Source organism: Chanos chanos, chromosome 7 (genome assembly GCF_902362185.1).
Source record: "Chanos chanos chromosome 7, fChaCha1.1, whole genome shotgun sequence".
In the NCBI taxonomy this organism is placed as follows: Eukaryota; Metazoa; Chordata; class Actinopteri; order Gonorynchiformes; family Chanidae; genus Chanos; species Chanos chanos.
This window is the reverse complement of record NC_044501.1, coordinates 27284543-27310489: the sequence shown is the minus strand read 5'-3', so window position 1 is coordinate 27310489 and position 25947 is coordinate 27284543. Positions and strand designations below refer to the sequence as shown.

Sequence of the window (25947 nt, the reverse complement as noted above, 5' to 3'; positions counted from 1 at the left end):
CAAAAAGCACTGCTTTATAGAGTTGTACTAAAGAATGGAATGACAGACAGAAATGGAGAAGACAGAGAAGGAGGATCAATATGAGTTTTCTCAGCTCATCTGTTTGTTTAGTAGTCATAGGCCTCTAGAACTTTCCATGGGACGTAAAGTCTCCGCGTGCCTTTGTTAAGAGTTTTGCCCGGGACTTCTTGTCAGGAGACCCAGACACTGGCACACTGTGTTCTCTCCTTTTGTCTCCTCCTAATGACTGAGCAAGGGATTTTCTCTTTCTCTCTCCCTTCTCTACTCCACTCCCCTAATGCTTTGTCTCCAACGTCTTGTCTTACCCCACTAAAGTCACTCTGAAAGAAGCAGGCTGGAGGGGACAGAGAGTGAGAGAGAGAGAGAGAGAGAGACAGAGGACGACTGAAAGGGAGGGGAATGGAAAGAGGGAGGAATGTGTGTGTCTGGGGGGGGGTAACTTGTTTTTTAAGGCAGGAATCAGAAGGAGAGAATTGATATTGAAGCCATATGAGACTGTGACAGTACAGCACTCACCTTGCTGAAAAAACACACTGCAAACCTACACATTTTAACCGGTGTGGAGAAGGGAGGAGAAAAAAAACAACCTCTGGTTTGATTTTGCAAAAGTAAACTGCCTGAAATGGCTTTGACATAATTCTCCTGATAAGACCCTCCACTCTCTCTCTCTCTCTCTCTCTCTCTCTCTCTTCTCTCTATCCCTCACTTCCCTCTCTCCCTTCTCCCTCTTTTTTCTGTGATAATAAACAACATTATATATATATATATATAGAGAGAGAGAGAGAGAGAGAGAGAGTGAGAGAGAGGAGAGAGGTGGAGATAGAGATATAGAGAGATAGGGAGAGAGATCTCTTTTTCTCTGAAATGTTTAGTCTCTGTGTGATTTTAAAAAGTTTTGAAAAAAAGAGGCAGAGACAGGAGGAGATGGACAGTTCGGCACAGGATTCACAGTAATTATGTGAGGAATCTTAGCGTCTTGACGAATCCTCTCACACAAAAGTCTTATGTCACAGGGCTAAGACAGTCATCATGTCATGGCAGAGGAAAGAGCAGGCTTACATGGACGCTTTGGGTCCTAAATCCTTCCTTCTTAACATTACCAACCAGATCTTTGATGCCTTTACATCCTTTTTCCCAGGGCCAGAGGGCAGCATACAGGCCCAGCGAATAGACTCCTCTATGTCTACGAGAGAGAGAGAGAGAGAGAGAGAGAGAGAGAATGATATACTGACAGGGAACACATGCAGAAATTGTTTGCAGTTATGCCAGAAGCAGTTTATTGAGTTATTTGAATTGAGGGAGTGTGTGAGGGACTGGGGTGGGGGAGGGGGCAAAAAGGAAAATTTGAGGAGAACCCACTGACAGAGGAACTTAAAAATGATGATCAGATTTCATTCTAATCACCTGAACAAAATCAGCTTCCTTCTTCTGAAATGCAATTCCACCCATAGTACCTTTCCTTGTTTTGTCTCATTAGGTGCATAAAACATGAGGAAATCTTGTGTGACATTTTCTACTCCAGTAAAATAAAAAACAGTGAGAACTGAAGTGTGTCCTCTGGAAAACGTTACATGTCATTCACATTCACCATTCATACTCATAGGTTTTGTCTTAATGCTATGGTGACTCAGCCTGTCATTCCTCATCACTGAGGGGTTAAATTTCATATGCAGATCTTGCTTTCATAAGCTGGCTGGTTCAATACCTAAGGAAATCTGTGAGAGGTTGTTTATTTATTTGTTTATTTGGGGTGGGAGGTTTTTTGGACAGTTGTTTCAATCCACTTTTGGCTGATTCTGATCATTTCTCATAACAGCGGTCAAACCATAACAGAGTTCCAAACATAAACATTTTCCGGTATGCTTGACCAAATCGTCACCCACCTGTGACCAAGCCCTGACCTAACTGTGAACATCTAACCTTCCCCTCTCTCCCAGCAGACATGTCTTCTCCCAATATGAAGAAGCCAGAGAAGCCGCTGTTCAGCCCGACGTCCCCGACAGACTCGTCTCCGCGTCTCAGCACCTTCCCCCAGCACCATCACCCTGGTCTCTCTGGGGTGGGACACAGCGGTGAGTGCCGACCTGCCCCCCCCACTGTACGACAGGTTCTATAGACTCACATATAAAACCACAATGCTCCCACAGGAGTAGCATGTAGCATCTTATACTCATCTCAGACCACCAAAGAGCTATTAAGTGCTCCAGTTCATAACTTAAAGAAATTCTGAAGGCGAGCAGAAATGCTTTATGGGAGGTTACATAGAAAGCTAATGGGAGGTGCTTTTGACAAAGTAAACAAAAGCTAATGTTAGCTAATTCTCTCACTAGGCTATGTGTATGCCATTAAAGATTGCCAGTGTTATTTAAATAGAGTTATGGATTGTAAACATGTTGGAGTAGAGTTAATCCTCATTATTTTCTTGCTGTTCTGTTACTGTCAAACAAAACGAACTGTTTATTTGAACAAGTTTCTCCATAGTAACCGCCAACAGTGACTGCCATGCTAACGTACCCTGCTACAAATGTTTCTAGATTTAAAATCAAGGCTTCATATAGACTGGCCAGGCTGAGAGATGAAGCCTGAAGAATGGCTGGCTGTTAAATTTTTGTTGTATCTTTCCCCCCCCCCCATCCTCTGACACTTTGTGTTTTCTTCGCAGTGATCTCAACGAAGAGCCCGCCCCCTCACTCTCCGCTGCAGTTCACTGCCCCTACCATCCTCCCTCCTGCCCCTTCGCCCTACTTCTCCCCCCACACCACAATACGCTACCCACCCCACCTCAACCCCTCAGACTCTCTGAAGACCTACGCCCCTCCTTACGACCCGTCCAGTACACAGAGCAGCCAGGTAAGATTTGCACTCAGCGCCAACTCTACCCACCACTGCTAAAATGCTAATGCTAATCAGTGCTGGCCAATATGTTCTGAAGGGGATGTGCATAGAACAGATGCCGTGGTACAGAAGATAGCTTTGCTGAGAGCATAGAGTCACACACACATGCTTGCCCCCTCTTTCTCTCACTCTCTCTCTTTCTCTCACACACACACAGGTTCTCGCTCCTAAAGTCGTTAATTGAGGTGTTAGTGGTAATGAAGACAGATTTAATAAAAGTTCCTGATACATGAACTACTCCTCCTTACTCTCCCTGTCACACACACACACACACAAACAAAAACTTTGGTACCGCTTCAAGTGAGGAAGCAATGGTAAAGGATTAGCAGTGAGCTTCAACTGTGATACCACACGACCCGTCCAAGCATGTCCATCATGCAAAATACAGGCTTGTGCAATCCTGCATTTGTCTTCACTTTGTGACATGCATGCACCGCGCAACATGCCAAAAAGCTGATCATTTTCTCATCTAAACGAGATGCCGTAGTGACACTGACGTACTTCATATGAGATGCAGCCTTGCGCTCCAACTAAACATGAGTTTGATTAACGGCCGCATTGTTCCGAGCATAAATTGACCCAGTTAAACTAACGAACACAAAATCATTAGCGGTTTGCTCCGTCGGCGCCTCATCAAACTCGGAGCGGGAGCTTGACGAGGCTGCGCTGTCGCCGTGGTGACTGTTTATGGCTGATTTAACGTAAACGACCAGAGCAGTGGTTAGGGAAACCGACAACAAAGGAGTCAGCAAACACTCTCCCAAAAAGAGAAAGAAGTCTTCTCGTTAAAAGGAACATATGCACGCAATGTGGGAACTCTATCACCATTTTGTTTGTTTGTTTGTTTGTTTTATTGCGCAGTCAAATGCCAAAATCAAATGTGATTGTATGCCTGTCCAGCTGGTGAAAGAATATGACAAGCTGGTGAAATATGACAAGAATAAATCACTCATCATCAGCTCTGTCAGATCAGACCTTAGATGCTGCGCTTGCTGATTTGTGTATGGTCTGTGTTTTATAACACACTCACAAGGTCCAGACTAAGGAACACGCGTCTCGTGGTTTTGCGAGCAGAGTGCCTTGCCCAGGTGTTGTTTTTAGCCAAATATTTGTTCAAATGAACAAAGCTTAAATCACTTCAGCAACTTCTAGGCGGGGCTGGTCCAGCTGCAGGCTGACCAAACTACAGCGTTTAGAGAGAGACAGCATGCAACATGTCAGGCCAGCATGACAGACCCACAGGCTGTTCCTAGAACAGATGCTTACTGGTGGCGTATTTGAGGGAAGTGTATATCAGTGTTTTCAGGCGTTGACTGTCTGTGCGGTCGCTAATCAGACCTGAATACTATGGAAAAGCCTCTAGTGGAAAGGAATATGACTTTGGAATTTTACTTTTCTCTTTTCATTTACTTTGAAACCTTGTCCAGTATAGTCCTTTGGCCACAGTGGGAACAGAAACGGCGAAACTGTCATTTTAGGTTAGTTTTAGTTCATTAGGGACATTTGATGAAACTGCTAATGAACAAATGAAGACTTTGAAGTGTTTGATAGAGACAAACAAACAAACAAACAAACAAACATTCCATGAATGGAATAAAAGTGCTGTGGGAACTTCCACTCATCTTAATGACTACCACAAAAGTCTCTCATGCCAGGGGAAACCTTATGAAGTTTTCAGCCTCAAGTCTTTCCCCTGTTCAAGGGAAATTTATGTACCCTTAATTTTGTGGATGACTTTTTCAAAGTTTAGGATATTTCTCCCCGAACAAAGAATTTCTTTACGCTTTGCTTCTTTTATGACGCTTGTAACAGGAGAAGGTGCGGACAGGAGAACAAGCGTGATTCATTCCACGCTGTAAAACTATTCAGAACATCCGTTTTGGTCAAGGAATAAAAAAAAAAAAAAAGTTACGAATCAACCACCAGCTCCGGCAGTTGGCCCAACTCTACGGAGAAGTTGAAATGACCTGTGGTGTGTTGTGGGTCTCTTTGGTGAAGGAGTGCTTTAGTCGTGAATGTATCCGGAGACCGTTCGTCTCCCAGCACCAAAGCTTCGGTTTCATAGTCCCTGTGCATCATTAGGCTGTACCTTTAGATATGCCCAGTAAAAACTGTAACTTAATCTGCTCAAGCGAATAAAAAAAAAACATCTCCTGCTTTTTAAACAAATTAAGTTATTCAGCCGCAAGAAGAAGTTTTTTTTCCCCTTTTTCTTCTTTCTTTCTTTCTTTTTTTTTTTAACCAGTGCTCACGGCAAAAGGAAACAAAATTGTTTCCTATGTGATTGTGTGTGTGTGTGTGTATATATATGTGTATATATATATACACACACACACACATACATACATATATATATATATACACACACATACACATACATAGAGAGAGAGAAAGCGAGAGAGAGAGAGAAACACGGCGTCCGTTGTGTCAGACTTTTTTCTCTCAGATGCGAAGAGGGCGTATGGATGTGTCTGTGTTTTATATGCCTGCCGCTCTCGCTACGAACAAAGGACGCATAGACGGGCTCAGGCACAGCGGCCAGGAACTGTTACTCGGGAGAAACCGCGGGGAATGATAAAGGTCGTAAATATTTGCCGTTGCCGGGGTCTGGCGCTTGGGGGGGGGGGGGTTAGTCCCCCTCTGCAAATAACACGTTGCATATAATGGGGTGGATAGGAGCCAGAATGTTTTTCTGCTTGCTTTAACGCAGATTATATTACACCCTAATTAAACATTCTATTCACATGGAGGAGTCCAGTGGACACCATTCTCTTTCATGAAGGCCCCGGTTTGAGGTTTGAACTTAGGGGGTTAGGCAAAGCAAAGTCTGCAGGGTTGTCTACAGTCAAGATCTCTCTCCTCCCGTGTGTGTTCTCACACTCTCTCTCTCTCTCTCTGATACTCCGAACACCATGCTCAACCCTCCAGCAGAGGTACTGACAAAAATGTAAAATAAATAAATAAATAAATAAATAAAAATAAATGAAAGATTGAGTATGGAAAAGAACAAGTTCCATTTCAGTAGTGCTTTTTTTTTTTTTTTTTTAGTTACAACGCCACGAAATTCTCACAGCTCTACTGAAACGTGGTCTAAACTCAGAAATGTTCTGAAACATCAAAGATATGGAGAGAGGGCTGGGCTGGGATCTAAATGATTAGACTGATTTGTCTCCACATAATAAAGCAATTTGAGCCAAGTCTGCGCATGAACATTTTAGGACAGTAAGGGTGAAGACATAATTACAGTTTTAGTCCTCTCTTCTAGCTCTTCCCTAAACAACAACCTGTCATTATCCTGTCCTTCTTAAGCATGCGCCAGTTTAGTGCACTGTCACTTCACACTACAGCTCACTCAGGTGGTTTAAAAAGAGAGTTCAGCTGATACATTTGAATCTCATCTGTATGGGGTCATTATGTTTGCACTGATGACCTGAACAGGAAGTCATTTAAGAAGAATATTTTCAAGATGTTGATTTCCACATGTATAGCCCTGTTTGCCTTGGGTTAAAACATCACTTGTGCAGCATGCTAAAATGAACTTGCTAATTTTAACTGACATGTCTCTGTTTTCACTCAAGACCTTAGACCTCATGTGATGTGGTATGATTTTTGGTAAAAATGTCATATTTGACCTCAGAGCTATGACAGACCTTGTGTATGTGTGTGTGTGCGCGTGTGTGTGTCACAGCCTAACAGCAGCGGTCAGGTGGTGGGGAAAGTTCCGGGTCACTTCACCCCGGTGTTGGCTCCATCTCCCCATCATGGCGCTGTGAGACCCGTCTCTCTCTCCATGCCTGACACCAAGCCTATCACCACATCCACAGAAGGTAAGACCAGCATCTCACACATACACACAGCAGCGCACACACGCACGCACACACACATGCACACACACGCGCACACGCACACACACACACACACACGCGCACACCACACTCATACATGCCAACATTGACATCACATATACAAAGAGTGTGTTTGCACATGCATTAACGCCCGCACTAGTACACATCAATACAACCCCCACCCCACCTCATTAAAAGTCTGACCATTTTGGACTTTTTCACTACTGCAGGGCTTTTGCAGTATTTGATTGATGACTGCGCATGTGTGTCTATTGCTGTATGTGTGCATGTGTGTCTGCTTTGTGTGTTTGTATGTGTCTGATGTCTGATTGTGTGTGTGTTTGTGTGTCTCTCTCTGTGTGTGTGTGTGTGTGTGTGTCTCTCAGGTTTCTCAGCTTCAGGCACCCCAACATCAAACCGTTTTGTTGGACTCAGCCCCAGAGATCCAGCCTTCCTGCACCAGCAACAGGTGAGATGCTTTTAGATGACTTACACCTTATTCTTCTCTCTCTCTCTCTCTCTCTCTCTCTCTCTCTCTCTTTCTCTCTCTCTCTCTCTCTCTCTCTCTCTCTCTCTCTCTTTTCATTTCTCCCTCTACCCTTGCTCCTCTACTTTTTTTTTTCTCCTTTTCAAACACCTTGACCAAGTGCTTCATACTTTTGGCAGGTTTTGCAGTAGTGCGGTGAATGTTGCTTTGCACAGGTGGATCTGGTCTTGATGCAGCTGTTTTAGGCTCACGCCAAACTCACGCGATTTTTCTGCCATGACAGTTACCATTATATTATATTATATTCTAAGATATTTGCCATAAAAACCCAAAACAGTTTTATATGTTGTTACATTACATACCAGGACTATTCACCTGGTTGCTCGGAGACTAATCAGAGCCAAAAGTGACCTACAGTGGCCCAGACACCATCACAGTCAGCTTCACATTATACAGTTAGTTCCAGTTTAGCAATCCAATTGGACAAGAGGGATTCCATAGGTACTGATATATACAGTATAATAGAACTGGAACATTTTACTGCACTGTCATAAATATGCAAATAGTCTGGCCAATGAAATAAGGCCTGATTTTGAAACCAGCTCCATTTTGTTTTGTAATTGAGATATATTAAGCTATGCTTCTAGAATTCCACAACTGTGATGAAAAAGGAAAAAGGCTAATAAAGTTTGACAGGCTTTGAATGAGTTTAATGAATTGTGTGATATGGTCACTAATCACCATTGTGGTAACACAAAATAGGACTGGGCTGAAAATGTATTTGACTAATAGCATTAAAAGGAATCTCGATAAATTACAGCAATATTACAAACACACTCACTAATAACTTTAAATGGCATGGGGAAAAAACAGTGGTAAAAAACAACCTGTTTTATTTCCTCAGAGCATTCTGGGATATCAGCATTCAGCCCTGTAGGAAGGCAATTAAAATGTTTAGTTACAGAAGTTTAGTGAGTTGGGAACTCTTATACATTGTGTCGAACGGAGAAACTTTCATGTCACTACCATAGTTTTGACGAGGGTCTGTAGATTCCTCATTGGCCTATCCTAGTGACCTTAGCTGACCTTTGACCTCTTAATGGCCTCATTTTGAGTCATATTTCGTTCACTGTTCCTAGAAGTTATGTTGTTTAGTCAGTCGTTGGTTCATGTGTAGTTAAATGCAGATTACCCATGTGTTGTGTATGTGAAGACCTGGGATGTGTTTTCAGCTTTCAGTGACATGAAGAAAAGTATAATTTTATTAGACAGAACCACTATCAGTATTAAGTTGTTTATATATGTTGTTTATATGCACTAGTCCTGCATGCACAGGTCAAACTGATGTCACAATCAACATGTTTGTGTTTTTGGAGAAATCCAATGTAACATGAGAAGTGAATGTAGGAGTACTGTCTTCAGTGCAGGAATACTGTCTTCAGATCAAATCCAGCGGTGTGTCATTGTAATACAGCGGTGTGTCGTTGTAATTGTAGTAATTTGAGTTTTGGAGTTTGCATGAAGCATTGTATATTGAATTAGACACAGCGAGGGAGATTTGACAGACTAAGTACTCAAGACATGGAATTGTAATGTGTGTGTGTGTGTGTGTGTGTGTGTGTGTGTGTGTGTGTGTGTGCGTGTGTTTGTGTGTGTGTCTTTGTGTATTTCTCTATCAGTGTGTATGTGTATAAACATGTGTGTGAGCCAAAGGGGGAGAAATTCAGGCATAGTAGAGTTTGACCAGTAATGTTAACTGTTTGCTAGAAATGTGACGAAGTGATGTGAGAGAGAGAGAGAGAGAGAGAGAGAGACAAAGAAAGAAAGACAGAAAAAGAGAGCGAGGTATTTGTCTTTGTATATGCTTGCTTGCTTGTGTATGTGTGTATGTGTGTGTTTGTGTGTGTGTGTGTGTGTGTGAGAGAGAGGGAGAGAGGGAGAGAGAGAGAAAGAAAAAGTGAGGGAGGTGTTTGTCTTTTTATGTACTTGCTCGCTCCTGTGTGTGTGTGTGTGTGCGTGCGCGCACGTTCGTGTGTATATGCGTGTGTGTGCGCGTCTGTGTGCGCGTGTGTGTGTGTGTTTATGTATGCGTGTGCATGCATCCAATGCACATGTTGGAGTGTATTTTCAGCCCCTCAGTAGAACAGTCTTGGTTACAGTCCAGCCTTTTCCACCCACTTCTAATTGAAATCATCTGCACGCGGCTACATAACAATTAGTGGTTTTCCCCTGTCCTGCTCCTGGGCTCCAGCTAACGACTAGCTTTGCTTTTACTGCTCTACGGTTTGGCATGGAAGCATAAGACAGCACAGTAACATTTACTGCTTGCCATTCAGAAATCATGCCGCGCTCTCCGCTTTGTAGGGGAGAAGAATACATTTTGGGATTTTTTTTTTTTTTTTTTTACATTATGTGATTGTTTTAGTTTCTGTCGTGTTGGTTTAGGCACAATACGACTCATATTAAAAATCACACTTACAGTGGAGGCCTGTATTTCAATGTTCTCGACAGAGATGGTAACTTCCAGAATGTTTAACTTGGTTTAGACCCAATGCCGCAAAGTACTGAAAACATACAGTATAAAAACGGTTTGAACATTACATAAACTTGTTCCACGTTTAGCGTATGCATTCAAATATGTGTAGTTATTCTCTTGCTAGTTTGCCATGTAACACTTTATTAGTTCTCGGCTGATTATAGTTGGTTGGTTGATGTGCATATTGGTGTGATTGATATAAATATGCGAATATGACATATTTTTCATTGATAGAGAATCCATTACATTTTTAAAAAGGAAAGAAGTCATAGCTTTCCAAGTAAGTCTCCCACACACACACGCACACACACACACACACACACACACACACAGAGTACGGTAGGCTTGGGTAACGGCAGTGTTGTTCAGGCGTACATACTCACGGTGCCATTGTTTAAACAGTAGAGTGTGGAATAGGAGAAAGGCCACAGGATCTGCAGAGGGTCTGACGTATCACACGTTTATCATGTTTTTATGACCCCAAGCTTTTCAAAAGAAAAGAAAAGAAAAGAAAAGGGGGAAAAAACAAGAATTACTCGGCACCAAACAGCAAAGGCTTTTTTTTTTTTTTTTTAACCAATAGTTACTGTGCTTCCTGCCCTTTCTGCTGAAAATAAATAATGTCATCATCGCTAAAAGCTGGGTGATTTATCAAACTCAGGTTATTGACACCTGTATTTGCCCCTTGAGCCTCGTTTTGCTTTCTTTTCTTTCTTTTTTCTTTTTTTTTGGCACGTGTGGAAGTACTCGGCAGACCAGTATGAATTACACAGCTGCCGTAAGGAGCCTTTGGTTTCACCTTCCCAGTGGGCCGCGGTGGGAAAAAAAAAAGAAAAGAAAGGAAAAAAAAGGGACAATAGCACGGCCGTGTCTGGAGACTCGTCTAGACTCCGGCCGTCTCCGTCTGGACGTGTCTTCTTTTCCTCCTCTTTCTCTGCCCTCATCACAGCACAAACACCGACCATTAAAACAACGTCACGGAGCGAAAGTCTGACCAAGTCTTTCAGTGTGTCACTGTGAACGGACTCACCTTTAGGAACAGGCACTGGGATTTCCTAATGGACTTTATTTGTGTAGATGGTAACCATAGAAGATAAATAAAAAACAATTACATCTACCAAAGGGCTATTTCTCTTCCAAGCCTTAAGGAAATACACCAAGATCACTTTGCACACACAAAAGAAAAATACGAACAGATGACTACTCCCTCGAAAACACACACACACACACACAAACACATACGCACACACGAACATACGGCACAAACGCAAACACCTGCTCCGGGCAACAGCTTCTTCGCGCAAACTGTTTATCAAAACCCAAGAGAAGAAGGAGAGGAAAGGAGAAGAAGGAAAAGAAAGGAAAGAAAAAATCATTAGCAGTTATCCCTAAGGATGTCTCTGAGCCCCCTTCCGTCGAACCTTAGCCCGGCTGGCGGGAAGTGATCGCTGATCAAAATGGAATTTGGCTTTATCTAACGGAGCTCGCTAATCCACCTTCGCTGCGCATCTGTTCGCCTAGCGCCAAGGCGACTGAAGACGCACCTCTTTTTTTGTTTTTGTTTTTGTTTTTTTTTAAATCGCGCGGCTCTCTGATGCTGTGACAACGGCAGCACCGACATGGACAGATGGCATTCGCTCTGCTAACGGCACCGCGCCGCCAAATGTGCCAGCCGGTGCCGGGGGAAGCCTCTCCTCGGGCTGGGTCGACACGCAGTCTGGAGCGGCGCCCGAAGAATCCCGCACTGACAACGCCCTTGCCAGCTGATCCGAGACCGGTTTCGCAGCTGTGTTCACTAGAGCCCAGAGGTGAGGAGAACTCTGAGTGCTTTGGAAGGATGACGTGTCTGTCACATACACACGCGACACTGAACCTGCATCAACGGTGCTGCCTAACATCAGTGAATATCACCGCCATCGCTGACTTCAGCCTTATTCTGCCCTGTCTGCAGCTAATGCTGGGCAATCAAAAACATTCACCTCTCTCTGCATCTGATTGGCTGTTCGTTTTTTTTTTTTTTTCGGTGCCACATACTGTGATTTAAAAAAAAGGGAGGAGTGTTTTTTTTGTTTTTTAATTATTTTTTCATCTGCACCGGAGACACTACCACAGCAGTGGGTGGGAAGCTGCTCCTGCTGATGTACACTCAGTGTCAGTGCACAGAAACATAAACAGTGTGAACTAAAACACATTTTCATCAACCTGTTTTACACACCAAAAAAACAAACAAAAAAAAACAAGAGGAAGGAACAGTGAAACAGCATGGGAATAATTAGTACGTTTTCTTTTTGTGTTCTGTCGTCATTGGAGCAGCTCAGACCATCGAAGCCTCTCAGTTTTTACCATATTGTATGTAAAATAAGTAGCAGTCAGTTTGATGATCAGTCATAGCCCATATTGTGGCTGCTGTACAAATATTGCAGTGTTCATTTAGTCCATGTCATACCGTCATCATGCCCACAGTAACACTGAGAATGATCCTCAGTGCTTCAGCTTCTCCACAGAACTTGACAGAATAGTGTGGGTTTCTGTGGAGGAAAACAAGGGCTGAACTGTCTCAGTTAATATATTAAATCAACCACATATTGTAATTTTATAAAGAGAATTAGTCCAGTGCAGTTCCAAACCACCTGATCAAAAATTCACTTCAACATTGCTCTTGTTTAAATGATGAAGTGTCAGGTGGACCTCAGATGAACTTTTCTCAGGGTTTCCCTGAATGCCGCGGCCTTGGACTAGAGTTTGTGAATCAACAGCGTTCAAACCGTAGCTAACAGTCTTTCAGCACATATTGTGAGCTCTCGTGTTTTTTTAGTGAGTTGAGTCGACCAAAACAGGACGAACAACGGGCTGTTAGTGAAATGACCCAATGGATGACCCCAGCTTTGCCCTCAACGCTATTGTTTTCTGGCCAAAACCCTCTCAGACACACACACACACACACACACACACACGCTTGCGTTAAAGCCCAGGGACCGTGGGGAAACCGGAGTGGTAGTTGCCGTGATAATGATGGAGGTGGAAATCCGGACTCCAGCAGGTTGTTGGAAAATGTGTTTGTTGGAGGTTCCCAGCAGAGGGATTTCAGTGAGTAATTACAATCATGTGACTGGACATTGAGCACAGATACAGACATATCCAACCTCAGAAGCCTTCAAATTGCCAGTGTCAGAGACAGTTTCACCTCACCACTGAAGTCATCTCATTCACAGACACAAGAACCTATAACTGAAAAATTCCAAGTAATATATAATTTAAAAAAACCCTCCAGTTTGCTTTTTGTAACTCAGTAGTTGAGTGCTTGTCTCTTAGTTACATGGCAGTATTCTCAGGCAGCTGAATTTCTGTCTCCTTCTTTGAGGTAGATGTAGAAAAATCAATTATTCCCTGTCCTGGATTTATTGCGATGGAAATTAATTCAGTTCCAGAGGACAGGTGCTGGCAATGATGACTAGCTGTATTGACTAAAAGAAGCGCTGTGAATATTTAACAGGTGTGAATTTACCTGATAAACGTCTCTAAAGAGTGGTTCCTTACTCTGGCAGCTCTGTGTAATGGCTAAGGCTGAGTTTGCCACTCTCTCTCTCTCTGATACATTACCTTCTGGAAATTTCCATACAGCCCTCTAGACTGATTGAGACAGAGTGCTGTAACTCAACTTTGTTGGGTTTGGAATATTTTTATATGTAAATATTGCCTGTTAGTGTGTTGGCTTTTTAGTAACAGTTTGATGTGTATGTTTGTATGTACGCCCCCCCCCCCCCCCCCAACTACATATCATTAGTAGTTTTTGACCCATTTGATGCGAATAGCATTGGAGGATTGGACGTCTTTAACCCCTGACTGTTCTCAGAATGACTGTAGAAACCACAGTGTAACAACCATAGCAAAATGCATGCACCAGAATGAATGCGCTCATGAAAACCAGTGCACTGGACTCGCGCCGTACTGATTTACATTGTAACATGACTCGTTTTTCATAAACAACAAAAAAAAAATCCCAACACTAACCTTTCTTTTCTTTCTTTTTTTTTCTTTTTTTGCTTCCAGGTTGTTTACTGATTACATGACTAATGTGACTGCATGACATATATGACTCTTTGTCTTTTAACGTGTGCCCTTTTTTATGTTTATCACAGTTTTCTTTTTGGTTTGTTTGTTTATTTGTTTGTCTTTGTTTATTAATCATGCTTTGTAAATCTCATTATCTGATTAGCTACCAGCTGACTTTGAGAGACATTGTGTGTGTGTGTGTTTTGTTTAAAAATCACAGTCTCTGTTTTAGTTATGCTTTTGCATGCTCTAACTCTTGTGTAGTTTAAAAAAACACACACAAGAAAAAAAAAAACAACTTCTGTAGTGGAGATGTGCTTGGTCCCGTGTGTCTGACTGAGGGGTTTTGATTGACAGCTGAGGATTTGTGACTGGACCAATCAAAACGGCAGGTCTTATGGCCCCGGTGCCAGTGACGAGACTTTGGGGATTTCTTGGCAAAGGTAAACTAAAGCTTTCTCATTCTACTTCCAAACCAGTTCTTCCCTCAAACCTCTGGTGTTCCTGTTTAAAGCCCCTTTCTCTCCTAACACCGTGATAAAGTTCTTCCCTTTAACAGACACACACACATGCACACACACACACGCACACGCACACACACACACACACACTCTTTACCACTGACTCTAGGTGCTTGGCTGCGCAGTTCTGGTTAAACATCTAAATTTTATGATTTTAAATGGTAATAATTAGAGTCTTAGCACAGCTGTTAAAATGACTAACTTTAAAACCACTCTGCAAGCCAGAGACAACAAGTTTCCAGAAAACTAGGAGCCGGTCCTGTCCTGGCCGCTGTGACAGCAGTCACTGGTTGGCCGTACAGCTGAGTGGTAAGAGCTCTGTGTTGTTTGGCTGTGTACTGTGTAGCCTGCAGCAGGAAAGAGGTGTGATTGGAGGAAGTGGCCACATAGACTCAGGAGCATAGCTACAACAACACACACACACACACACACACTCAAGCGCGCGCACACACACACACACACACACACACACTCAAGTGCACACACACACACACACACACTCAAGCGCGCGCACACACACACACACACACACACACACACTCAAGTGCACACACACACACACACACACACACACACTCAAGCGCGCACACACACACACACACACACACACACACACACACACACACACACACACACACACTGACTAGTTTTTAAAACTGAATATGTATATGCGTGCACTTGTCTCTGCACTGTGGAGTGATTGTTTGTGTGATTAGGCCTCTTCACACAGTTCTATTAAAAAGAGAGAAAACAAAAGAGGTCTATATGGGTCTATAAAAGTTACCTACATCTCTCTTTCTCTCTTTCTCTTTCGCTCTTTCTCCATTTCACTCTCTGTCTCTCTACTAACTGGTATTTCTCTCTACTAACTGGTATTTCTCTCTACTAATGGGTATTTCTACTGTAATTGTTTTTTAATCGCACATTTATCAAAGTACATGTTGTTTGGAAGTGTATGATGTTTATATAGCTGTCAACTTGAGTGCTGCAGTTTATGCTATGTTGAATTTAACAGTTATAAATGCATTTACCATAGTCATTTGACTAAGTAACTAAAAAGCGTTACAAACATATGAGGAAGAGAGATGGAGACATCTGTTTGGAGCTTAGGGGAGTTAGGAAGCTGCATATTTTTAAAGGTCAAATCTAAGCATGGCTTTTCTTCAGCTGAAAAATATGCAGGCATCTTAATGTTCATTTTACAGCATACTGCAATGTGTGGTTTAATCTTAATGTTCATTCTACGGCATACTCCAATATGTGGTTTAATCTTCCTCACGGATTTAATGAAAATTTTTTCTGGTTTTAAGTGTATTACAGCTGTGTGCTATTACGCTGTTAGAGGACTTACACGATTATAAAGAACTCAGTCATGTAATTTCAAACTAAGATATAGAGGTATTTCAGCCTGTAGACATTTTGTTCAAACATCCTCTAATATACACATTCTCCATTTTGACAGTTGAAGAAGTGTTTCAGTCAGACTCCTGGGAGTATAAAAAGGGACACTGGGAGACAGAGAACCACATGGGGCCATTTAGCCTGTTTCCTTACACACAGAGACCATGTATATTCACCATGCATCTCATATGTTACTGTAGCTAGAACCAACATAAGAGCTTGACTTTGTTTGGCTTGTGCCCTTAAAGTTTACACTCACTGCTTCCCTAAAATGGCAGTTAACACACCACTCTCTCTCTCTGTATCTGTCTCTTGCTCTCTCTCCCTCGCACACACACAGACACACACACACACACACGAACATCTGTTGAAAAGACCTTGCTCAGCACTTCCTCTCTGGGTTGAGAGAGAGAGGGGTTACTGGGGCTGGTGGGAGGGGCACAGTGCACTGAACGCGCCTGACTCTTCCTCTGCCGTCGCCGAGGTTACGGGCCCTTTTCTTTCCACTCAGCCCCTTTCTCCCGGCCTCCTAATGGAACGGTAGAGGTACGGAGATGGGGTGGGGGGGGGGGGGGGGTGTGGGGGGGGGGTATGCCCAAACTCCTTCTGCTTCTCTCTTCTTCTCTCAGACCAGACCAGATATATTATAAATACGTTTTTATATCTAGAACTAAAAAAAGTTTCCTGAACTATGTCATAAGAATCCACATGTATTTTAGCGCGTGTAGACTGCAGCAGTCCTGGTTCCTAACTTACACGCCAGCCTTTAGGTCTGTGATTGGTAGAATCATAACTGTAACAGATGCTAGGAATGGCTTGGTTTATACCTGGAGAGGTTCTGTTTGTTTTTAGTTTGACTAGGGTCTGATAGGAACCCTTATCTCTCTGAAAATCGCAGTCTCGTCATGAGTTATGACAACGCATCTTGAGCGCTTCCGACTCAGGACATTTTAAAATGGATACTGCGACCGCACGACACCTCCACAGAGGGTACGTCGAGCATTTCGTCCAGGGGCTGGAACTCTGTTTTGTCAGCGTCGGTGGCGTTTCGTGTCTTCGTTTCAGCGTTCGCGCCAAGCATAGACCTAGGCAGAGGCGGTGGAAGGCGATGTGGGTAAAGCGAGGTCATTTGTGTGTGTAAATGTAATTTGCTGCTGCTATGTTTATGCAGAGCTCTCTCCTTAAGCAGTAGCACTGGTCGCTTAGCCCAAATTGAATTGCAGCCAGACTCACACGATACCCATCCTGCAGGAAATGGGTCGGCTTTCCATTAAGACGCCATTAGATAATCTAATTTGGAGGCTAATCCCCAAACGAAGCATGCTAAATGGTGCCACCATCCTGGGGTTGCTGATGAATTTTTTTTTTTTGGTGGTGGATGAGGGGCGATAGGGGTGTGTGCGTGTGGGGGGGGGTACAAGGTACAAGCTTTCGGGACAAGGGATTGCAGAGAGAGAGAGAGCCCGGCAGCCAGATTTGATAAGGGAGGCCAAGCATGAGAGATTAGTTGTGTGCCCCCCCCTTCCCAACCCTGCCCCTCCCCGTCCGTCAGCAGAGGGAGGGCATGGTGTCACGTCTCAAGCAGTCTGGTCTCCCTGGGAAACCAGACACTTGGTAATGCCAGATTGAACTTGGATTTCGGGTGAGAAAGGGTGACAACTTCCCCCTTCCACCCCCCCCACACCCCTCCTCACCCACACCCCAAACCCCCCAAACCCTTAGTTATCAATGGACTATGACATTACTACACTCTGCGGACGCTCGGCCGGAATTTAGGAGCCAAGACCATGGGCCAACATAGAAATATATAAGTACAGGAAAGTTACAGGTCACCTGGACTGACATTAAAGTAAGTCATTATGGGAGGGGTTTAGTGCACACTGACTGTGTGTGTGCGCGTGTGCGTGTGCGTGTGTGTGTGTGTGTGTGTGTGTGTGTGTGCATACACAAGAAAGAATAAGAGAGGGAGAGAAAGAGTGTTTGCCTACTCTGTGCTTTCTTTGTTCAGCAAGGTAGGAAAAACTTAATCTCTCGTTTCCTGTCAGATGACTTTTGGCAACTGAGAGAGAGAGAGAGAGAGAGAGAGAGAGAGAGAGGAGCGGTGACAACAGCAGGAGGTGGATTAACTTTGAAGAGGGGACTGGATGAGTATGTGGATCAGAAGAGGGAAAAATGGCTCAAACTAGATCATTTGTGGGCATAATCCTTAAATTTTTAAAATCTTTTTTAATGGTATTTGTATGCAAGGAAGTGTGTTCTTTTTCTTTTTTTTTCTTTTTCACTTTCTTGCTTGCATTCACTCTCTGTGTTATCATTTTTCGGGCTTTTCTTGTCTTTCTTCACACTCTTTTTTTCCCCTTAATGTGAGCCTGTTTGTTTCACAGACATTGTAACCTGTTGAGCACTTGTTCTGGTTCGACTGTGGTTGGCAATACTGAGTGAATTGTACACAGCGTGGCCTCATTCATAAACAGCTTTAGCCGTCGACGCTGCCGCTCCTAAGAAAGGGAAGAATAAAGTCAGTGTTCCAAGTCTGTGAGTCAGGACCCTGTCTCCTATCCATTCTGCCCCAGCAGCCCCTGTCTACAACCCCCCTCCCCGACCGAAAACAAACAACCCCCCCTCCCCCCTTTTCCCTCGACCCGCTCACACACACAGACAGACACACACACACACACGCTCACACACATGCTCACACACTCACTCATTAAGCCGACTGCACCTGCAGCGAAATGGTGTCCAGGGGAAAGACTGGGAAAAAAAAAAACAAAAACGCGTCTCTCTACACTTCTTTTGCCTCCTTCAAACAACTCACGACCCCTCCGAACCCCCTCCCCCCCCATCCCCTCTTCCCCCTTTTACCCTTTCTTCTTTTAGGAAGGGGGTGAGCGGTAGAAAAGAAAAAAAAGGGAGAAAAACAAAGAGGTGGCTGTCTAGAGCAGAAGCCTGTTGACAGAACCGGAGCACTGGTTGTAATCAGCAGACAGAAAGAACTGATTGTGTTAGACAGGTATTTAAGAATTTGGAGGTGGGGGGGGGGGGGGGGGCGCCTAATTATTCAACAGATGTATCAGTGAACCCCACTCCCCACAATCCCCCCAAACAAACAAGGAAACAACATGCTGTTTGTGCACTCCCACGCTTTCCTATTCAGATTTTTTGCGCAAGCCTGCAACTACTAAACAATCGGGGTGTTGTTTTTAGTTCTTAGAATGTCACGAACGAGAACCCTTTAAGGTCTCATGGCAGAGCTGCCTGGCCGATCAGGGGAGAGTCTGTCTCCCGGGAGAGTTCTAGAAAGGTGGACAAACTTGCCTGTTAATCTAAATAGTGAAAAGTCTGACTCCACGTCTCCTTACAGTCATCCCTGCTCCCTGGTCTTACACACCCACAGTTCACTAGGCCATCAGGCTACCTGGGAAGGTTTGGTAGATACTGAAATGGATAAGGGGGCATGCAATTGTGTTTTAATCAAAAGTTATGAAAGAATTAATAATGTTTGCTGAAAGACAAATTACTGTTTGGTGTTTTTTTTTCCTGGGTCATGTTGGAGGGTGAATGCTTAGCTGCATTCTTTAACGCCGGACAGTTGATTCAAAATCTTTCTCATTTTGTCTTTTGTGTGTCTGCAGTCCTGGTACCTGGGCGAGCTTAGTTCCATTCCAAGTGTCGAACGGGACTCCGATTCTGCCAACAAATGTCCAGAACTACAGCATAAACATCATTGGTGAACCTCTGCTCCAGGCCGAGACGAGCAACTGAGGAAACAAACAAACAAAAAAAAAAGGGAGGCGGTTCCGAACCTAGACTTGGAGTGACAGGTCTGTGGACAAACCAGCAAGCAGCACTTATACAATCTCCATTGACCTTTGTCCCGCCCTCTGAACGACATTGGCCGAGAACAGAAGAGTGGGTAGGGGTGACGTGTGTCTGGTGTGGCAGGAACCCTCTGTGAGCCAGTCAGCGAATGTGTGAGGAAAGCCCTGAGCTGAAATACTGTGATCTTTTTCCCATTACAAAAAAAAAAAACTTTAGATGCCTTAAGATTTTTTGCATGACATGCTAGTCTCTCTCTCTTAGGATATCTCTACTATTTACATTACAAATTTCTGGTCTTGGTTTACGAGCAAGTTTAGAGGTGGAAACACACATACACACACACACACACACACACATTACAAAAAAACAACTGACTGGCAAGGAGGGTTTCGAACGTTGACAGCAAATTCAGTGGACTCATATTTTCAACCAAGTAAAGCCAACACATCAATTCATTTGTTAATCATAGGAACAATTAGAATGTTTGTCTTTTTATTTGTGATACAGATTTGTGTTTTCCAACCTGTAATCCTGTTGATTCTGCTCTTATATTTACGTTCAAGGTAAAGGTTAACATGTACACTACAGAGTTATAAACTCTCAAACCTTTTTTTTAATATGTGAGAGAAAAAACAAAAGCAAACAACCTATGCTATTAGGTTAGACATACGACCCCTCTTTTTGGAAAAAGAAAATTGTGATATCTCCTTCAAAAAGGATTTTGAAAAAAAGGAAAAAAAAAGACAAAAAAACAATATTATGTCATTAGAGGCAAGTGCAATTTTTTGGATATTTACTGAAGGGAAGCTATCATAGTCTGTCTGCCCTGAGACTCTAAAGCCCGGGGAAAACGAATGTTTTTTCGGAGAAACATAAGAAAGAAAAACATTCAGAAAAACAAGTTGCATCCTCGATTTTTGTGAATTATGGAGGAAAGGTTTAAATGGGAGATGTGTATGACAGTCAGCGATCGTTTACCTGTGCGGAATAAACACAAACACAAACAGCACTTATTATCGAGCCCTACCCTGATAAACGGGTAGCTCTTTTTTTTTGTTTGTTTGTTTGTTTTGTTTTTCTTCTTTAATTTATTCTGTGAAATAACAAACTCAAGTTTGGATTTTTTTTAAAAAAAAAAGTAAAGGTGAAAAGATGCAGACACACACGCAGTGTGTATAAAAACAACTTGCAAAAAAAAAAAAGAGTATTAATTCACCTACCAAGAGGGGGCGCTGTTTCATTTGGCCGTTAGCTTTTAAAGCTACTGTTTACAACGCGAGGTCAGGAGAAAAGAAAAAAAAAAAAGTCACGGAAAAGTGAGCCTGTTGAAGTAATTGTAAGAACTTAAACAGAATTCGACACTTCGCCAAACGTGCGGTGTGTAGTAGGGAAGTCACGTGGTGCTTCTACTTGTACCTAGTTTATTTGATGAAAAAGGTTACAATCACAGGGCGAAAATGCACAGCAAACCGTATTACCCATTGCCTCTCCAGTCCACATATATTTACCTAACTAATCTTTCCAATAATCTTAATTTGCACGAAAATATTATAGTCCACGTTACGTGCCTTGCCTTTGAATATAGAATACATCACTACACTTGTTTTTCTCTGCATTTATTACCATTTTAGGAATTTAAAAGAAAAAAAATACATTTTTATGATAAGAAATATTTTGTACTCTGGATGAAATTGTGACGTTGATTTTTAGCTTCATTTACTACTTTTGTGTCACATTTACAGTGCATATCAAGGCTGTCTATAGTTGCCATTCTGAAGTTTGTAATCAACCAGCATTATTTTCCAGTATTTTGGCGGTTTTCTAATAACCGGCGGTTTTCGTTTTTTTGTTGTTGTTTTTTCCCTGTTCATTATTGTTTTATGTTTTTTTTTCCTCAACTTCCAGTTATTATTGGGATGGGAGATGTCCAGATTTTAAACGAGTTATGCAATACCAAGTTTTGCCTATGTAGTAGTGCTTGTAGCTACGTTCATCGTTAGACGCTAGTACAGAGATGAACAAATGGTGTTAAACGTTTATTTTGTCGATGTCATTGTTGCTGACGTTGTTGTTGTTGTTGCTGTTGTTGTTGTTGTTGTTGTTGTAGCCATTGTAGTTTTTCCTTTTATTTTTATTTTTTTAATTGACCAAAGTGGGAACTGCTTTTTATGCAGTGTGTAACAAGGTCTTTTTTCTTTTTTCTTTTTTTTTTTCTCTTTTTTTTTTGGTCCTTTTGAGTGTACTGAAAGACAGTGAGGCGTGTGTTAGGGTTTTTTGTTTGTATAATGGGAGAGGGGAAGAGTTTGCTTTTCCCCTGCTCTTTGTAGCACATCTGCAAAGAATGCACCGTTGGTCTATGATGGCTGCAAAGAATGCACCGCTGGTCTATGATGGCTGCAAAGTCACTGGTTTGTCTACTGTGACTTATTTACTCCTCCTAAAACTCGCCAACTGGGGTGCTAGCTTGACTCTCGGAACAGGCTCATTTTCACAGGAGGGCAGGCTTGACTTGAGACTGACAATCATCAAGAACAGAAAAAAAAAAAAACTATTTCGTGAGTGCAAATCAAACGGGCTCAGAGGCTGAAAGGAAGGCAAAAAAAAAAAAAAGAGAGGGAGAGAAAGAAAGATAAAGCAGAAATGTACCCAATCAAACCAATCATTCTCTAAGAATTGCTGATATATACTACTGTTTCCTTTTCTATGCTACGTGAGCAGAGCTGTAGTTTTTTGGTTATCGGTCATACTTCACTAATATTTTCAATTCTGACTCGTATCGTCACTACTGTGTCTTGTAACTTTATAATATCAGCTTATAATATGGTTCTTTACATATTATAAGTGCCTATATGCAATTGTCATGTAGATGCCTTAAGATATTCACAAACAAGTGGCTTGTTATTAATGCGTTACAATCACCAACACGCAAATGCGTGTTCTATTTGTCACAATCAGCTTAAAAAAAAAAATCGAATCAATTTTGTATTCATTAATTTCTTCTGCCGTTGGCCTGCTGCAAATATCACAGATGTACGATTTCGAGATCACCTCGGTGTGGTTAGCATTCCTCAGAAAAGAGAGGGAGTTATGTAATAATTCCCTTTTAGGGCTAAGGATATAGTGCAAATAACGGATAAAGTGGAACACTTTTACACTCTTTAGGCAATCAAATGCATGTTTTGGAAAACACATGAAAGACATTCATAAACAGTGAGCAAAATAAATAAATAAAGCAACCTCAGGATTATTGACAAACACTACAAATCAAACACGACATTACAAATCAGAAATCACAATCAAAACTTTCACTTTCTATAAAAAGAAAGGTTTGTAGCCTTTATTTATGTACAAAAATGTGTTTTCATAATTATTTAAATATCGCATCTCATCTGAGTCTACAGGTTTTACACTCAGGCTTAAAACCACCTGAGCTGTTTGAAGGTGGCCTTTAAGGGGACTTTTCCAAGCATTTTTATTTATAAACAAAAAGATAACACTATGTGATTTAGACATGATAATCGTTCATCTTCTCAAAGGTGGAGATAAGACTAAACTTAACTAACTCAAGTCAAAACACGATAACCGTTCATCTTCTCAAAGGCAGAGAGAAGACTAAACTTAACTAACTCAAGTCAAAACACGATAACCGTTCATCTTCTCAAAGGCAGAGAGAAGACTAAACTTAACTAACTCAAGTCAAAACACGATAACCGTTCATCTTCTCAAAGGCAGAGAGAAGACTAAACTTAACTAACTCAAGTCAAAACACGATAACCGTTCATCTTCTCAAAGGCAGAGAGAAGACTAAACTTAACTAACTCAAGTCAAAACACGATAACCGTTCATCTTCTCAAAGGCAGAGAGAAGACTAAACTTAACTAACTCAAGTCAAGCTGCAGCCCTCCTTCCTCACCAAGATGGTTCTTGTGATTTACAAAAAAAAAAAAAAAAAGTCACCCCGTTATATGTGCACTGTTCTGCCTTTTTTTGTTTTGTTTTGTTTTTGTTTTTTGGGATCTGAGAAAGGTAGGTGCTTTGCAGCCCATTTGACCATTGGCTATGCCTCTGAAGTGCATTTTCCCAATAATGTTTGGAGTGTCAGGGTCACTCTTCTTGCTTGTTTTTTCTTTCTTTCATTCTTTCTCCCATTCTTTCTTTCCTTTGCTCTCTCGCTTTTTTGTTTCTTTCTTCAGTTTTTCTGTAAGCAGTGAAGGAGTCTGCAGATCAGGCCAGTGTCTTGGCCATCATCATAGCAATAGTCCTTGGGTTAATATCTGCTCTGGCAGCTTGGTGGTCTGTGTTAGTGTCTGTGTGTGTGTTAGTGTCTGTGTGTGTGTGTGTGTGTGTGTGAGAGAGATAGAGAGAAAGAGAGAGAGGGTTGACTCTGGCACGGTGAGGTCACACTAGATTAGGGTCTCTGTTGAAAAGCCTGCCTTGTAGACAGAAGTTTGTACACTGTAAACCTTTTTTTTTTCTTTTTGGAAATCTTAATTGTTTCTCAGTTGACATACATGCTTATCAGCCAAGCTTTTTCAGCCAGATTAAACGATGTAAGTGATGTCCATTTTTTGAAGAGGAATAAAAAGCTGATTTCCCTTTTTTTTTTTTTTGGAAGCTGGACTTGAGTTACAACTCTCCAGTTATTTGAATAATTTAGCTATTCGAATTATGCTACTTAAAAAAAAAAAAAGAAATTCCCTAAACATTAAAAAAATATTTAGGGAATTCCTATACGTAACTGTAAATGTTTAGAACAAAATTATGAAGATTCTTTGTTTCGTTGTTGTTGTTTGGTGTTGATTAACTTTGGATTTGGAAACATTTCATAAATGTTCAGAGTTGTTTTTGTATGTGTGGCTATTGCGGGAGTGCGACGTGTTTATGGGGGGGGGGGGGGTGGGCTAAAGAAAGAAAAAAGAAAAAAAAAACAATAAATTCAAGTGGAGTAGGGTCATAATTTGTTATTTCGGATGGTAGGGGACATCCTTGTCACTTTACTAGTGAAGGCACCAGGCTGGAGTCTGCCACCAGTGCATACCAGGGTAATGTCACAAGTGACATCATGGTTTGTTCTACTGTGTCATGCTAAATAATAGTTTTTATTTTTAAGACACGCTTTATTTCTTTGCGAACAAGAGGCCTCTGATGATGCAGTGTACAGAGATGAAATTTCTAAAAAAAAAAAAAAAAATAGAAAACAGGATTGTTTTGTTTAGTTTTGTTTTTGTGTTTGGGATGCTACACTGATGCTGACAGTCAGACACTTCCATCTCACACTGTTTACATGTGTCTGTCGTGGCAGGAACACAGCCATGCTATAAAAAAACAAACTAACTAACAAAGAAATGAAAAACGTCTGTCACACTGTCAGTGTCCAGTTTGTTTTTCAGGCCTGGGTGGTAATGGGTGGTAAAAACTCTGACTCCCATAATCCTTCAGAAGGAGGACCCAGAGGCCCCCTTTTACGTTGCCATCGGCACGGAATCTGGCCAGACAAACTGAGCATTTGCACTTTTCTGCGGTTCCCACGACGTTACTCTCAGTCATGCTTTGGTGTTGTCGAGATCGAGTGCCTCACTAGCACCTTGACGCATGCTTTCCAACGCCAAGCATCGAGCATCGCTTGTTTTTCGCTTTTCGTTAGTCTTTTTTTTTTTCTTTCAGTAGCGTTGCTCTGTGTTATGGCCACTCGTAGCACCCCCACCCCCCCTCACCCCCTCGCTACAGCGTAGACAGTTACAAAGACCTGGTGAGTGGAGTTTGGTCAATGCCCCCCCCCCTCCACACCCCCCACCCTCCTTCCATTTTGCAGTTAGCCAGAGCTTTTTAAACGTATGGTCTTTCTTTCAAAGGGCTGTTCTTTTTTTTTTTTTTTTTTAACTGCACATTAAATTCAATTTTGTCATAGAGAAAAAGGACACCAATTCACACCATTACACTGAATGAAACACTTAGGTAACACTGGGGTTTGATAAAACGTGGTGAATCGTATTAGCTGCAAAAAGCCATTGGTCCAGGTTGTTGTTGCAATGAGCCTTCTTTAGCCATAGCTCAAGCCACTGTACTCTTAAGGCCTCCCTCCATCTGCATGGCAGACCAGTGGCGCTCCTGCAATATCTAAAGTTGTTCTTGACTTGATTGTAAATGTGCAGTACTGCAGGGAGAGATGGTAGAAGTGTTTAGCTGTTTTTTTTTTCAGGAGTGTTTCCATTACTGAGGGCATTTTAATGGTGGCATGAACCAACATCAGGTTGATCTAAACACGGAATGCAGGAACGCTACATGTATAAAACCAGCATATTATAAAAACATTTACCAAAAAAAAAAAAGACAAAAAAAAAAAAGACAAAAAAATAAAAAAAGACTTTT

General features: G+C 42.1%; 1 protein-coding gene across 8 annotated transcripts in view; it reads left to right on the top strand.

Moving 5' to 3' along the window:
* The window catches only part of LOC115816622 (nuclear factor 1 B-type), an 81434-nt gene extending 61177 nt beyond the window's left edge, over positions 1-20257 (top strand). For 3 of the 8 annotated variants that reach the window (XM_030779634.1, XM_030779635.1, XM_030779632.1), the window contains exons 7-10: positions 1962-2093; positions 2684-2871; positions 14195-14280; positions 19392-20257. In XM_030779634.1, coding sequence (XP_030635494.1) covers positions 1962-2093; positions 2684-2871; positions 14195-14280; positions 19392-19521 — 536 coding nt within the window. In that variant the 3' untranslated portion in view covers positions 19522-20257. Of the gene's footprint in view, positions 1-1958; positions 2094-2683; positions 2872-6604; positions 6753-7147; positions 7231-14194; positions 14281-19391 lie in introns of all 8 variants that reach the window. The other 5 variants (XM_030779631.1, XM_030779629.1, XM_030779628.1 and 2 more) reach the window with 3 other exon arrangements.
* The last annotated feature ends 5690 nt before the right edge of the window (positions 20258-25947 follow it).